General features: G+C 58.1%; 1 protein-coding gene across 1 annotated transcript in view; it reads right to left on the bottom strand.

Annotated features, from left to right (window-relative positions):
• The window catches only part of ACTN3 (actinin alpha 3), a 29,403-nt gene that overhangs the window by 3,046 nt on the left and 12,151 nt on the right, over positions 1-14,206 (bottom strand). Inside the window, exons 2-17 of the mRNA XM_044448724.1 lie at positions 11,700-11,814; positions 10,625-10,744; positions 10,143-10,229; positions 9,737-9,824; positions 8,880-8,958; positions 8,311-8,392; positions 7,988-8,073; positions 6,992-7,084; positions 5,804-6,034; positions 4,671-4,818; positions 3,895-4,045; positions 3,255-3,363; positions 3,017-3,157; positions 1,779-1,961; positions 941-1,075; positions 123-302 (exon numbers count right to left, since the gene is read on the bottom strand). Coding sequence (XP_044304659.1) covers positions 123-302; positions 941-1,075; positions 1,779-1,961; positions 3,017-3,157; positions 3,255-3,363; positions 3,895-4,045; positions 4,671-4,818; positions 5,804-6,034; positions 6,992-7,084; positions 7,988-8,073; positions 8,311-8,392; positions 8,880-8,958; positions 9,737-9,824; positions 10,143-10,229; positions 10,625-10,744; positions 11,700-11,814 — 2,028 coding nt within the window. The remainder of the gene's footprint in view (positions 1-122; positions 303-940; positions 1,076-1,778; positions 1,962-3,016; positions 3,158-3,254; positions 3,364-3,894; positions 4,046-4,670; positions 4,819-5,803; positions 6,035-6,991; positions 7,085-7,987; positions 8,074-8,310; positions 8,393-8,879; positions 8,959-9,736; positions 9,825-10,142; positions 10,230-10,624; positions 10,745-11,699; positions 11,815-14,206) is intronic.

Below are 14,206 nucleotides of genomic sequence, written 5' to 3'. Positions count from 1 at the left end.
GGATGCCGGCGGAGCGACCGTCGCCTCCTCCGCGCCGGAAGGGGAGCAGGCCGACGGACGGGGGCCCCGCACGGCACCCTCGGCCCTGTCCCCCCACGGCCGGCCCGGGCCCCGAGACCCACCTCCATGGTGTAGCTGGTGTGCTTGTTGTCGAAGACGAGGGCCTCCTGGATGAGCTGGTGGTCGCCCTCCAGCTTGTCGATGTTCGTCTTGTAGTTGATGATGTTCTGCTCGTGCTGCTTCAGGTGGTTCATCTGGTCCTCGAGGGACCCGCTGATGTCGACGGAGATGTGGCCGATCTCCTGCGGGGGGGGCCGGGGGGGAAGCCGCCGTCAGGCACGGGGCTTTGGGTCTGGGCGGCCGGCACGAGCCCCGTGGGGGTCCCCACCCCTGCGGGTTACGGGACGTCTTCGCTGAGACAGGTCTGCTGGAAACCGGCAGCAAGGACCGCCTTCCCACTTGGACGGGACTCCTCAGCGACCGGAGTGATGGGATATTGCTTACAGGGCCATCTCACCAGGACTAGAAGCTTTTCTAAAGCTATTTGTTGGTTCAGGGATGGTGTGTCGAGAGAGGCAAGGTGGGATGAGTGAAAGGACACACAAAACCCCTGAAATTCTCCTTTTTGGAAACCTAGGCTGTTCTGGAGATCGGCGCTTGTCCTGACCTGCATTTGGACTAACTCTGCCTCCTTTGGCTTCTGCCCCTGTGTCCCCCCATGCAATTATTCTTTCTTTCATTTCTGTAGCACCCAGTAGCTGAAGTTCTCTGGCTGGGATGTCATAAACATGATTTTTTTTTTCTCGCTTTCGACACCCCTCTCCTATCGAGTACAGACACGCCCCGGAGAGGACCAGAAATCTGCCGCAGGCACCTGCAGAGGTGTGTGGGCAAAGCTGCTGGCCCCCGGCACAGGTGTGTGTGTGTGTGGGGGGCTTACCTCCATCTTGGTCTGGATCCACGGTCCGATGATGTTGGCCTGAGCAGCGAACTGGCGTCGCAGGCGCTCGTTGGCCTGCTGCCTCGCCAGCTCCTCCTGCAGGGTCTGGTCGCGGTGTGGAACCAGTTGCTTCACCTGGGCGAGAGAAGGGGAGTCGGGCTCCTTGAGGCATTCGGGGAGGAGGGGCTGGGCCAGCACCCCCCCCCCCCGACTCATTTCTGGCTAGCAGCAAAGCTGTACCTGTGAAGCGCAGCCCAGAAAGGAATGGGGCCCCTTGGCACCTGTCTGTGGCCCCTGTGCTCACCGGGTGCGTTAAGACGGGAGAGCAGCCGGTTTGCAGCCGAGGACTGGATCCCCTTACGGCCCACGAGCAAGGAACCCACGCTGCGTTTTCGCAACAGGCGGGCACAAAGCCACCCGCAGCTCAGGCTCAAGACAAAAGCGGGCGGCCCGTCCCTCGCCTGCCTCTCTCTGCACCCCTTTTCTCTCTCTCCCGCTTCCGGGGCACCATGCACAAGAAGCGGCCTTTTCTCACCAGAAAATCGCCTGCTTTTCACCTTGGTGTCCTGCCCCAGCAGGGGCTGGACCTGATGGCCTTCAGGGCCCCTTCCAGCTCTACTCTTCTAGGATTCAAGGGCAGCTGAGCAGACTGGATTTGGCAGAAAGGCGCCCCCTCCCGCTGCCCCACCCCCATCTTCCCCCCATCAGGCAGCACCCCAACGAGGGTGGATGGAGCCCAGCCATGACATCATGACATCATTTGGGCCCCGATGGGCCCCTCGGACTCGCCGGCGTCTCCCGAGGCAGAACCGCATGTCTCTTCCAAAAGGCGCCCCACCTTATCCCACTTGGTGGCGATGTCGTGGTGCGACAGGTTGGTGTAGGGGTTTATGCCCGACAGCTTGATGCCGTAGGTCTGTGCGATCTTCTGGATCTCGTTCTGGATCCCCAGGATGGCCATGCGCTCCTTGTCGGCCTCGGGCAGGGTGGCTTTGAACTGCTCGTGGGCTGTGATCAGGCTCTGGGGCGGAGGGAAAGACGCCGGGCAGCTGGGGGGGGGGGGGGGGAGGCGGACGGAAATCGGGCCCTCCGGCCCGCTGGGCTGCCTCCGCCTCTGGCACCGCGTCTCCTCGCGGTGGATTCTGCCTTCGCCTTGCCTGGAGCTCTCGCTAATTCAGCCGTGCCCTCCGTGTGGTTCATGCTGTTAATCTGGCTCACCCCCCCCCCCCCATCTCCAGTCCCTTTCTCTTCGCTAAGCAGGTTTTCTCCAACAAAATGCTGGCCTTTACTGCACACCTCGAACTCTGCTACGGCCTCAGATGAGTGTCAGCATCGAACATCTGGAAGCGGCTACTGCGGTTTTGGTTTTGCTTTTCTTTGCGGGAGGAAGTTTGTCCTCCTACATGAGGATTTTCCCCCAGCTGCTTTTCCTCCCTGCCCTTCTGTATGTTTCATATATTTTCCATAACACAAGGAGGCACTGTGCTGTGGAGAGTAACGCAGAGCTTACACAGGGCTGCCGCAGTGAGTAACGGCACAATTCAGGGAAATGCCGTATTATCCTCGCTCTTAAAACTCTGCAGAGATACCCAGAAGGCACGGGAGAGCTGCCGGAGGGCGGGAGCGACGTGCAGAGCCTCCGTGTGCGTGAGGGGTCCCCAGGGCACGATGAGTGGCCCATGTCATGTCTGCTCTGCCCCCAGCCACCCCTGCCCTGACCCAGAGTGGCAGAGGGGGCTTCTGGGAAGCCGCCATTTTAAACCGCCCACAGTGCCCAGAGCCATGCCAAGAGCTCTCCGTCCTGGCCGGCTTGCAAGTGGTCACTTAGCCAGAGCAAGAGGCAGGCAAGCAGGCTGCAGTGAGGAAGAGGAAGAAGTCCTATTGTCCATGGGCCCCTGTGAGCATTGGGCCCCCAGCAAGTGCCCAGCCATGCCTACCCTCGTCCCCGGCCCTATTCCAGAAAGTCTCTGCTAGGTTCCCCCCTCCTGCTCTGGAGCAGCGGGAAAGGGGCCTGCTCTGGCCTCACCTGGCTGCTTCAGCAAGTGCGAGACCCCCCGCCCCCCCGGGCCGACTTACCTGGATCTCCTCAATGCTGTGCACTATGAACATGTCCTGAAGGTCTTCAATGGCGCCGTCCATCCAGTTGTTGAAGGGGGCCGCTCGCTTGGCGAACTCCAGGTACAGTTGGTCAATCGTCTCCAGCAGCTTCTCCACCCGCTGCACGGGGGCAGAGAAGGCCGGGTGAGCCCCGGCCAGTGGAGGCCGGGCCGCCCCCCCCCCCCACGTGCGCACGGGTGTCCGGCGCCCCCCTCACCTCCAGGGCGTCCCTTCTCTTCTGGGTTAGCGTCCCCAGCGTGTCCCACTGGTCGCAGATGGCCTGGCAGCGGGAGTTCACAGAGGCGGCGTCGTGGTAGTCCAGCTCACTGCACCAAGGACCACGAGGTCAGAGATGGAGCTGGGCCTGCGGAGCGTCTCGTGCCGAGCGGAGCAGAACGCCAGGAGACCAAGCTCCCGTTCGGCCCCGTCCCCGCGCGGCTCCCGCAGCACAGACACCGGGAGATTGGAGCGACCCCATCCCCAAGGCACCCGTCCTGTCCCAACTACGGATGGCGGTGCAAGGCGAGTCCGCACCCCCCCCCCCGCCCTCCGCAAGGGCCCGCGGCCACGCAGGCCAGCGCTGCCTTGCTTCGGCGTCCAAGCTCAAGGATTCAACAAGGTCACGGCGCACGCGGGCAGGACTGGCAGAACATCAGGTCCGCGTCTGTTCTGTTAGTCCCACTGCGTTTCCCCGGGAAGATCAGGTCGATGGCGAGATGACAAGGACGGCGACAAGATCAGCGACCGGGGAGACCCCGGTCTGGGCCCCGCGTGGCCCTCAAGCTCTCCTGGGGCAGCCCCTGACCCAGCCTCACAACTGCACAGGGCTGCTGTGAGGAGAAGGACGTGGCACCCACTTGAGCTCCTGTGCGATGGCAGCAATTTGCTCCACACGGTCCTGGTGGGCGGCCAGGTCGCTCTCGAAAGCCTCGTGCTTGCGCATCAGCGCCCGGATCTCGTACAGGGAGGCAGACTCGTAGTCCTTCTGCGACAGCATGTCCTCTTTCCCTGCAAGGGGAGGAAGCAGCGGGCCACTGAGAAGACACAGGAACACGACTAAGCGAGGCAGAAGGGGCTCCCGGGTGATCTAGCCTGACCCCGGTTCTGGCCGGCTCCGCTCATGCAACCCCAGCAAGCACATATGCTGCAAAATCCATACAGCTGGAGCACTGAACGCGAGAAGTGTGAATCGGGGCAAACCGGAGAGCAAGAGACTGCATGCTTAAGCCTCACGGTCCTTGGTGTTGGCACGTGGGCTAGGACAGGACTTTTTCAGCCAGACAAGCACGAAGGAAGGGAGAGGGCCACGGGGAGCGTGAGGCTGGCCAGCGGGGTCACCGTCTGCTCGGAAATGCTCTTGGCCACCGTTCCTAGAGCCACGTCCCCAGTGAGACGTTTCCAGCGGCTAAAACTTTTTTTTTAAAGCTAACGGGTCCCTCTTGTCCATTCAAGGCCTCGTCACCCTAGAATCCTTCGCATCACAAGCAAGAACACTCCACTCCTGCTGGGAAAGCGGATTTTGCCTTGGCTTCTGCAAGCTCCAGGGAAAGAGGGCCGCCCAGGGTCGTGGCAGATGCTGCCGGTCTCTCCGGAGCGGGCACTGGCCACGGGCGCCAGGAGGCAGGGCAGGTACCTCTGGTCCAGTTCTCGTGCAGGGTGGCCTTCTGCCTGAACTTCTCCGCCAAGTGGTCCAGGCGCTCCAGGCGCCGGATCTCGGTCAACAGCCACTCCTCGTAGCCCTTCTCGGCCTGCTCCAGCCCTTTCCACGCGTTGGCGATGTCCTGCGGGCAGACACGGCACGGCACGGCCTCACCCCAGGCCCCCTCTCCTGGCCGGCCCAGACCTTCCCACCACTGGCTCCCCCTCCGGCGGGCAGGACCCGAGGAAGGCCTGCCATGCCGGCCCCGGGATTCGTATTGTGCGAGGACTTCTTTGAATTGCTTGGGCAAGAGCAAAGCAGCTGGAGAGGGTTTAAACGAGGGCCTGCAGCTCGCATTGTGCAGGCCACATTTTAACCTCCATGCGAAGAGGAAATGCCGGAAACGCACCTTGCCTGTTGGGCCAGGCGGTGATAGGAGTGAAAAATATGCCTATCCCTTGGTATGCTACTCCCAGGCCCTCCTGAACCCGCTCTAGCAGAATTGGGAAGCTTAATTAAGATGTAACTGGATGTTTAAACTGCAGGGCCTTTGCCCAGAGAACTGTCAGATGGGCAGGCACCAAAGTCAGGACCTGCACCAGTAGAGTCCGCTCTGCAGGGAGGGCCCCAGATCATCAGCTTTGAAATGGACCCTGAAGACTGTTTTAGCAGAAGTTGGCTTTAATTAATACATGCATTACAGTAACTGCTGCAGTCACAATACCTTGATGCTTTGCTGTTTTTTAAAAGTTTTGATTGAGGGTTTTCATATATGATGGATTCTAAAGCGCTGTCATGTTCAGTTTTGCTGTGAGACCCCCTTGCGGGGGTTGCCCCAAAAGGGGGTGCGGAGGTTTTGAGATGAATACATGCACAAGCTCCCAAGGAGTGTTGGAGGAGCCGCAGGCCGTGCCACAAGCGCGCAGCCACACGGGGATTTAGGGCTGGGACACCTCCGTGGGAAGAGACCGGCTCGGCAGGGCCCCGTGGCGGCTGGGCACGTTCGCCTCCTGCAGACTCACTCCCGGTATTATGAGGAGGGGTCAGCCACGTGCAGTGGCGCCCGCCCCAGGCCGCGTGGGGCCGCCTGCGCCGATTCTGCCCTCTCCTGCCCCCTCCTGACTCACAGAGACCATCTTGCCCTCCGAGGGCATGAAGGCGGGCCGGTTGCTGAGGCGAAGCTTGGTCTGCAGCGTGTTGAAGTTGATCTCCAGCTGACATTTCTCCTGGACGCGGGGGGGCTTGTGCACGCGCCGGTAGTCCCGGAAGTCCTCCAGCTTGCGCTGCATGGCGCTCATGCTTTTCTCGGGCACACGGTTCTCCAGCCAGGGGATGGTGCGGCGGATCCATTCAAGGAGCTGCAGGGAGAGGAGCAGAGGCGGTCACGCCGAGGCGCAGGCCCACGGACCGGTCGCCGCCAGGACCACCGGCGGCCCAAACATGCGCGTCTCCGTTTTCCCCACGTATTCATGCAGTAATAGCACGACTCTTTGGAGGAGATTTGCGAGTCCCGCAAGGAGAGGCTGTGAGCCAGTGCAGGAGGAACCTGGAGGGATTTCCCATCTCTGGCCTAAAGTTTTGCCCGGGTTTCGGAACAGGATGGAAGCAATTAGTTAGGATGTCGGACCAGGCCCCTGGCAGAGCCTGGAGGCTGGGGAGGACGGAGGGACAAGCAGGAGGGAGGAGGAGAGAGAGAGAGAGAAGCTGGAGCATGCGGAGCTGGCCGATCGGGGCGAGAGCCGTGCTCCATCTAGCTCAGTACTGCCAACACTAGCAGGCAGCGTGGGGTTTCGTGCAGGGCCCCTTCCCGCTCTGCCAGCTTTTCCGCATGCACCGCAGGTGCCCTGCCGTTGGGCCACGGGGTCCCTGTCACCTTCAGCCCCGGGAGGGTGTGAAGGAGGGGCAAAAAGCAAGAGAGGAGGGGGGAGATGGGGGGGCAGAAGGTGTGTGTCTGTGGGGTGGGGGAATGAGACGGCTGGAGGAGAGGACAACCCGGAAGGGACAAGAGGGGGTGGCCTTGACCCACTCCTGTTTTTGACCCACAGCTGGATTTGGCTCTGCTTGCAGCTGGCATGCAGCTCTCAAAAGATTACAAGGGAAAGTAGCCTTCCGCAAACATTAAAAAAAATTAAAAATCCCCAGCCCGGTCCAAAAGGTGGAACCCCACATCTAACCCCAGTAACTGAAATCAGGAATTCTGCTCCCGCCTCCAGCGCTCGAATTCCTTACAGGAACAAGGGGAGCGCAGCCTAGTGCTGATGGGAGCAGGAAGTCCGTGGGATTGCCTGTGGGGCTTCCCACCCCGACCGACGCACCTCGCTGGCCAGCTTCTCGTACTCCTGCATCAGCTTCTCGTTCTCCTGATTGACGGCCAGCACCTTGCAGATCCGGTTGGCAGCTGTCTCCGCCTGGAAAGAGACCGATTAGATTTGTCTTACCCCACTGGGCTGGAGTTCGAAGGCCATCCCTGGAGGACATCCAAGTTCGCGATCGACTCCTCCAAGCCCTGGCCAGACTAGCCAGGTGGCCTCCTCCAAGGTAAAGACTGTTCAGGGCCGTGAATTCAGTGTCCTGCAACTAACCCTGCATTTCATACATGCACCTGATCGGCATGCTTGGGACTCGGTGAAGGCATTTCAGACTGACAAAGGTGATTTTGGTAGGGTACGGAGAGTAGCTGTTATGTTTTCAGGGGCAGAATCATGCAAAAGGAACCCAGAAAAACTGGGGAATTGAGGCTACAATTCCACACACACTTTCCTTGCGGTGAGTCCTACTGAACTCAGTGGGTTCAGTCGGACACTGAAGCAAACAGGCAAATTATAGGAAGCCAGATTGCAGGAGAACGGCAGGGAAATTCTTAGAGCAACTTGGCAACAGAACCTATGATGAGAGAGCATCCCCACATTCAAGAGGCAGCTGGACGGCCATCTGTTAGGGCTGCTTGTACCTGGACTCTCCCTGTGCAGGATTGCACTGTCAGCAAATTCGTTTTGATCCACCCACCATAAACCGCCTCCAAACCTCCCGCGAAAATGCTTCTAACGAAGCCCAGGCACTAGCAATAGAAGAGAGCAACGTGCTTCCGTGGCCTCCCCAGCTCTGCTTTCCCTCCCCTTTGTCTGCTGCACCCCCAGCACCCCAGAACGAAGACTGTAAGCTCCCCAGGGCATGAACTCATGCGCTCCGTAAAACGAGGCACCCCGATGGTATTACACACAAGAGAAACCGGAGCTGTGCGGGAGACGATCTGAGTTACAGAGCCAAAAAAGCGAGTGTTGTGCAAACTGGGAGGGAGCTTTCTGGCTTACCTGCTCGGCGCCGGCAAAGGCATGGTAGAAACAGGAGACGTAGGTCATGATGGCCTTCTCGTCTGGTTTGGGAGTGTTTACGATATCTGGCGAGAAGGAGAGGCAGAAGGTGGCCCTGCGCTGTGTCGCAGAGAGGCCTTGCCGGAGCCACGGACGTCTCTGGCCGAGCGGGCGGGCGGGCGCCGAGTCCAGTGGCTCGCCCTTCCCCAGTTGGGGGGCTCGGTCAGCCCGCTGCGTGGACGCCCGAGGCTTCCTCCCTTCCATGCTGAACTGTTGCCCCTCGCCTGTAAGCCACGCACACAAGCGCCTGACTGGCTTCTCACCTTCGGCATCCAGCATCCGGGGGATATCCAGGTATTTCTCGGCCACCTCGAAGGCCGTGTTGAGGTTCCCGATAGGATCATCCTGTGCAGAGGGCGACACAGCGGCTCTGTGTGAGTCCCTGTACAGTGGGAGGGAGGGGCTGGCAAGGTTATGGCGGGGGGGGGGGGGGGGAAAGCAGCCAGGGGCTGGCCATGTCCCAGAGACCAGCTCTAGCCGCTCGCCATGAGTGTCTGTTCTGGGGGACCCGGGCAGTGCCTTCCAGCACCTCGCCTGTGAAGGCGGAACTGCTTATTCTGACTCCACTCCGGGGCCTCAGCCAGAGAAAGGCCCCTCCCATCGGGGACCCGATCCTGGACTGTGGGCCGAGCCAGGATCTCTGGCGCAGCTGTGCCGCCTCTCTCAGCAAAACACTCCTCAGAAAGCTGGGCAGGGGGAGGGTTTTTTTGGGAGGGGGGTTCAGAGGCCGCCCCAAAGACACAGAGGCAGGAGGCACGGCCAGATTCCAGAGGCGAGAGGCAGAGTGGCTGCAGGGCCGAGTCCCGTCCAGGATGCAGGGGAGAGCTGGCACCTTTCTGAGCTTCGCGTAGTCAATGAGATCGGGGCGGTGCCGGTGGATCAGGGCGCACAAGGCCAGGCCGTCCTTCCAGCTGCCGCGTTGGAGAGAGAGGGAGGAAAGGACAGGTGAGCCCAGGTAAGCTTGGCTGGCTCCCGATGCTTCCGTCCCCCTTCCCAGTGAGTTTTTGAGCAGTATTCCAGGCAGAGGGATGGCAGAGGTTCCGTTCGGACATGCGGAAAAGGAAACGTGGAGATGGAGGAGCAGGGAGAAAGCAGGGCTGCCCCATCAGCTCTGCAGACAGACGGGCCGTCTTTGCCCCGCTCTGTCCCTCAAGGCAGCTTCCTACACCGTGTAGCAGAATGAGAAACCAGCCAGAGCAGGGTCAGTCCTTCCACTCTGGGGAGAGACCAGCTGCCTCCGGTTCCTCCTCTCTTTCAAGCATCAAATGTTTGTTCTTTCGTGATCCAGTATTTGTTTGTCTGAAATGATTCCCGACTTGCCAAAGTGTCTGTGTGTAAAGTGCCCACTTGCGATACAGCTCGCCCCACACTAGAACTGAACATACCGAAAAAAGCATTTTGACGTGTAGAAAAAGCTGAAGCGGCTTTCACAAACATCCAGCCCGCACCCCAGATTTTCACCCGTAATTTTGAAACCTCTGCTGTAGCCAGGATATCTGTCTTTTGCACACTCTTGCACACGCCAGGCAGAAGACGAGTGCGTGTGCAGGGTTCCCCAAACATTTTTGCTTTTCTGCCCCAAGAGTTGTCTAAATCGGACCAGTTCTGCTCTGGCCTCCAGCCCTCGCTTGTTACGATTCACTCGACAGCGGGGCACGAAGCCAGCACAACGAGCCACGAATCCGGCACCTGATGTGGAAGTTCTGCACATTCACATTCCGATAAGGAGCAGTTTTCCTCTGGCACCACAAGAGCAGCCCCTCCTTGGCAGATGTTTCTGGAAGAGAAAGGGAGAAAGGAAACTCCAGGACATGGTAGCCAGGACTCCCACGATGCGTGCCCAGGAAGGGCTTCCTGATCCCACTGGATCGAGCCCAGGACTTCTACCACTGTGGTCCCTCCCTCAGGAATATGAGGAAGCGCCTTTGCATCAGGCTGTGCTCCTTCGGCTGCTCCGACCGGCAGCATTTCTCAGGGCTTTTCGGCCACTGGCGACCCGATCCTTTTAACTGCTGTGGAGGCTTCTGCCCTGGAGCTCCAGTTGGGAGGTAGAAGGGACGCCCTGAGAGACAACTGTCCAAGCGCCGATGCTCACCCTCCACGGATATGTCCTGGATGGCAAATCGCAGGATGATGGTCCAGATCATGCCCAGAGTCATCTTCAAGTTCCCGTCCACGATTTCTGGAACGGCAGGAGGGGGCAGGAAAGAAAAGCTTAGAGAAAGGTGGTAGGAGTGGAAAGTGGCAGCTACGCCAACAGAGGGGTCCATCAGAGAAAACCAAAGACTCCTGATAGGTATACAGAACCTCCATAGTCAGGGGCAGCGTACCTCAATCACTTTCTGGGAGACAAGCGATAAGGGAGGGCTCTGATGCCCTCTTGTCGGGTTTGCAGGCATCTCAGGGGCGTCTGGATGGCCACCATGGGACACCCGGCCCACACCTTCCGCTTTCCTGCCATCAGCCGCAGCCCCCAAGTGCCTTTCTGGCTGTCCATTTTGCACCCCCATTTTGCACCCCCGTCCCGGGCAGCTCAGATCGTACTCGGCAGCCGTCCGGCCTCTCTCTGGCACTTACCCTCTGCGCCGATGGAGACTAGCTTGACTCCCTTGCTGGCAATGAAGTCCAGTGCCTTGTTGACGTTGGCTATCTTGTGGAAGCGCATTTTGCCTTTGTCCGGTTTCGGCAACCGTTCCCCTTGAGGAGGAGGAGAGGAAAGAGAGGTGAGATGAGCCTCTTCTCCTGAGCTAGCGCTCAAGCACACAAATGCACAAGCCTTGGGCTGCAGCGTGGGCTGGGGCTGGGGCTGGGGGCGAACCAGGGCAGTGTGGCTCAGCCCCAGTGGCCCAAAGGGCTGTCAAGGGCCAACCAGGGCAGGTGCGGCAGGGTATTTCCATGCGCATCTGTGCCCGCTGACCACCCGGCGATGCTCCCCGTCCTGCCGTCGATGATCCCAGTCCTGAATCATGCAGGAACAAAGCACCTTCTATACAATTTTTAAACATTTTTTTCAAATTTGTTGTATTGGTATTATTTATGTATTCTTTGTGAGCCTTTGTTGCGATGGGGGCGGCACAGAAATGTTTTAAATAATAAATAAATAAATAAATATACCTCCAGCCGATCTTTACGGTTTCGGAGGAGGGCTTGCTGGCCATTTTGTACCCTGCAAAATACCTCCGGCGTGAAGCCCACCCTCCGAAATGCCCTCCCAAGCAGTTCAGAGCACAGAAAATGGCGTGCCTTCAGCAGCTCCTGGAATTGTGCTCGTTCATGCAAGCTTCTCCTGGCTCGTAACTCCTTCTCATGACGCAGAAGGTCCCCGGCACGCGCTGCCCGAGTGCTCCCCCTGCTTACCCCTGAGATGGTGGCTACCAGTGACCCAGGACCCTGGAAACTGCCCTAAAGCAGGTGCCGACCCTAACACGCCTGTCTTTCTCACCCAATCTCTATTTATTCAACTTTTACTTCACTTGCTTGTTTTATTTAACTGAGCTCGAACCTGCGACCTTCAGCAGGTGCCACAAGCCACAGACCCTCCCTTATTCTCGATGCTCGTCCATGAGAACAGGGGGCATAGATTCCCCCGATGCTGCAGCCCCCCACCTCCCCTTGCCTGGCCCACACACGCCCCCTTTGGAACCCCCTTTACCTGAAATCACTTCCAGCAAGAGCATGAGCTTCAGGCCATTCCGGAAATCTTCCTCGATGTTTTCGATCTGAGTCCCTGCCTTCCGCAAGTGGGAATTGCACCAGGCTGTGAATGTCTGTTAGGAATTGGATGGCGAAGGTCAGTTTCAGCTGCAGCCCTGTGGACGTGAATATAGAGAAAGGGCCTACGGTCCCATCCCACCCCTCCCCGCCCGAACCAGCAACAGTTTCCTTTCCGCCTAAACTTTCCTAGTGTTGTGCTTAATAATTTTAAATATCTGCAATAATGGTTAGAAACCTATGCACATGTAAAACGAAATCTAAATCTCCCAGAAGGTAGGTAAATAGCCCAGGGAGAAGTGTGATTCATGGTTAAACAGGCACAACTTGACAGTGGGGGGGGGGGGTCGCAACCCCGGAGCAAGCCTCCTCCCGCTTCCTTGCCTCCGACTTGCCCGCCCATCTGCGCCCGGCCAAATTTAGACCTGGCCTCAAGGTTCCTGCGATGAAGCAAGTTCGATGCAATGTCCTGAGTCTGCAGAAGACTCTTATGGACAGCCCACCTGCCTCTCGGGAACAGGAAAAAGCCACCGGCGGGGTGGGGGGGGGGGCATTGGGAGACTCGTGTCTGCAGGTCGTCCCGGGATGGCGGCCGTATGCCTTGCAGAGTGACGGACGTGGCCAGTGGCAGCCAGAGGGCTCGGGAAGCCCTTACTCAGAGGAAATGCTGGACACGGGGCACGGAAGCAGCGGAGAATCTCTGACCCGGACTTTGGGATGGAACAGATCCATCCACCCACGGAGGACTGGGAATTCTACTGCTCGTGCACGCGTGCGATTTAAAATCTCCAAGGCGAAGCAGAGAAACGGTCCGCTAATAAAAGCAATACGTCGTCAGCGTATTATGGCTGAAGATCCGGCTGCCACGAAAGCACGGGGCATCTGGGGAGCGGTACGCGCTCCCCTCTCTCTGTCCCCATCGTCTTCGCTTGCTTTTCTAAAGTGCCCCATAGACAAAGAGGTTGGGGGGTTGTCAGCACCGCAAAGCAGGCATGAAGGCCTCCAGCATGAAGCCAGCTGGTTGTACAACACGCTGCCCGCTCGGAGAAGGGCCAGAGGCCGGAGGAAAGCCTTGAGAAGCACGCCTCAGGATACTTACTTATTTTTAATTTTAGTTAAAGTTTTTACATGCCATCCAATACAAAAGACTCTGGACGGCTTACAGAAAACAACAAAACAACCGCATACAACAAGCAGCACACACAACACACTGCACCTGACCATTCATGATCACATCGAAGATAAAACCAATGAAATGTTAGAATATTGGGAAAATAAAAGGGTCTTTGCCTGATGCTGAAGAGAATAAATTATGGGGCCAGGTGAATCTCTCTGGGGAGCACAGGCCAAAGTTGGGGTGCCACCACCAAAAGGCCCTGCTCTGGGCAGCCACCCTGCTCATCTCCTGCAAGGAGGGCTCCCGGAAAGGGGCCGCTGCCTCAGGTCCCATGTGGAAGAAGGCGCCCCTTCGGGCATCAGCTGAGCACAGCGCCTGTGCAGGCACCCGGGAAGGGGGCGGCGTCTGTCGGGGAGCAGGCGTGCGCCTGTGCATGCCCGCAACGGGGGGGGGGGGCGTCTCGGGGAGACATGGCCGTGGCGGAGAGCGCTTTGTCCACCACGGGTTGTGCCCCGTGTCCTCAGCCCCAGAGACCTCGCCAGCCCCTGGGGCCAGAACCAGCAGCAGCTGCCATGTGGCCCAGGCTGCCCAGGGCCTGCCGCCGACCCCCCACCCACCGCAGGGGGCCTCCCCTCGCGTTTCGGGAATGAGACACGGTAGGTCGGTCGTGGGTAAGGCAGTAAGTGCCGAGCCGGAGGGGGCAGGAAGGAAAATGTGGCGAGAACTGCGGTATTGACATGGCCACCAGCACGAGATCCAGGGAGGAAAATCTGCCCCCCCACGGCCCGGTTCTGCAGTACCCTGATGGTTTTCTTGCACTGCACCGCAGTCTAAACTGACCCCTCGGGTTGACGTGAGGATAAGCAGCGAGAAGAAAGCACAGTATTAAAAAATAATAATAATAATCGGTGATGCCACTCAACCTTTTGTTTTGTATGTTTAATCTGTATTCTATAAATATTGTATTTTTAATTGGTGTAATTGGTTTTTATTGTGTTTTTTATCTTATGATCGTGAGCTGCCCAGAGGTGGGTGTTTTGTTAGGTGGCATACAAATGTTTTAAATCAATCAATCAAGCAATAAATGATACCTTGAGCTCCTTGGAGGTAGGTCAGTGTATCAAGGCAAAAAAATATACATGAAGGCTATATATATGTGTGTGTGTGTGTGTACAAACACACACACATTATTATACATATTATATAATAATATATTAACACACACACATATGTATGTATAATGTGCATAATTTTCCTGTAATTTTTGCTGTCTATTTTCTTTATTTACTTAAAGCTTTTATAGGCCATCCAATTACTGACGTCTCAGGAAC

Source organism: Varanus komodoensis, unplaced genomic scaffold, assembly GCF_004798865.1.
Source record: "Varanus komodoensis strain SLA01 unplaced genomic scaffold, ASM479886v1 scaffold55, whole genome shotgun sequence".
NCBI classification, from domain to species: domain Eukaryota; kingdom Metazoa; phylum Chordata; class Lepidosauria; order Squamata; family Varanidae; genus Varanus; species Varanus komodoensis.
This window is presented reverse-complemented; position numbering and strand designations above follow the sequence as displayed.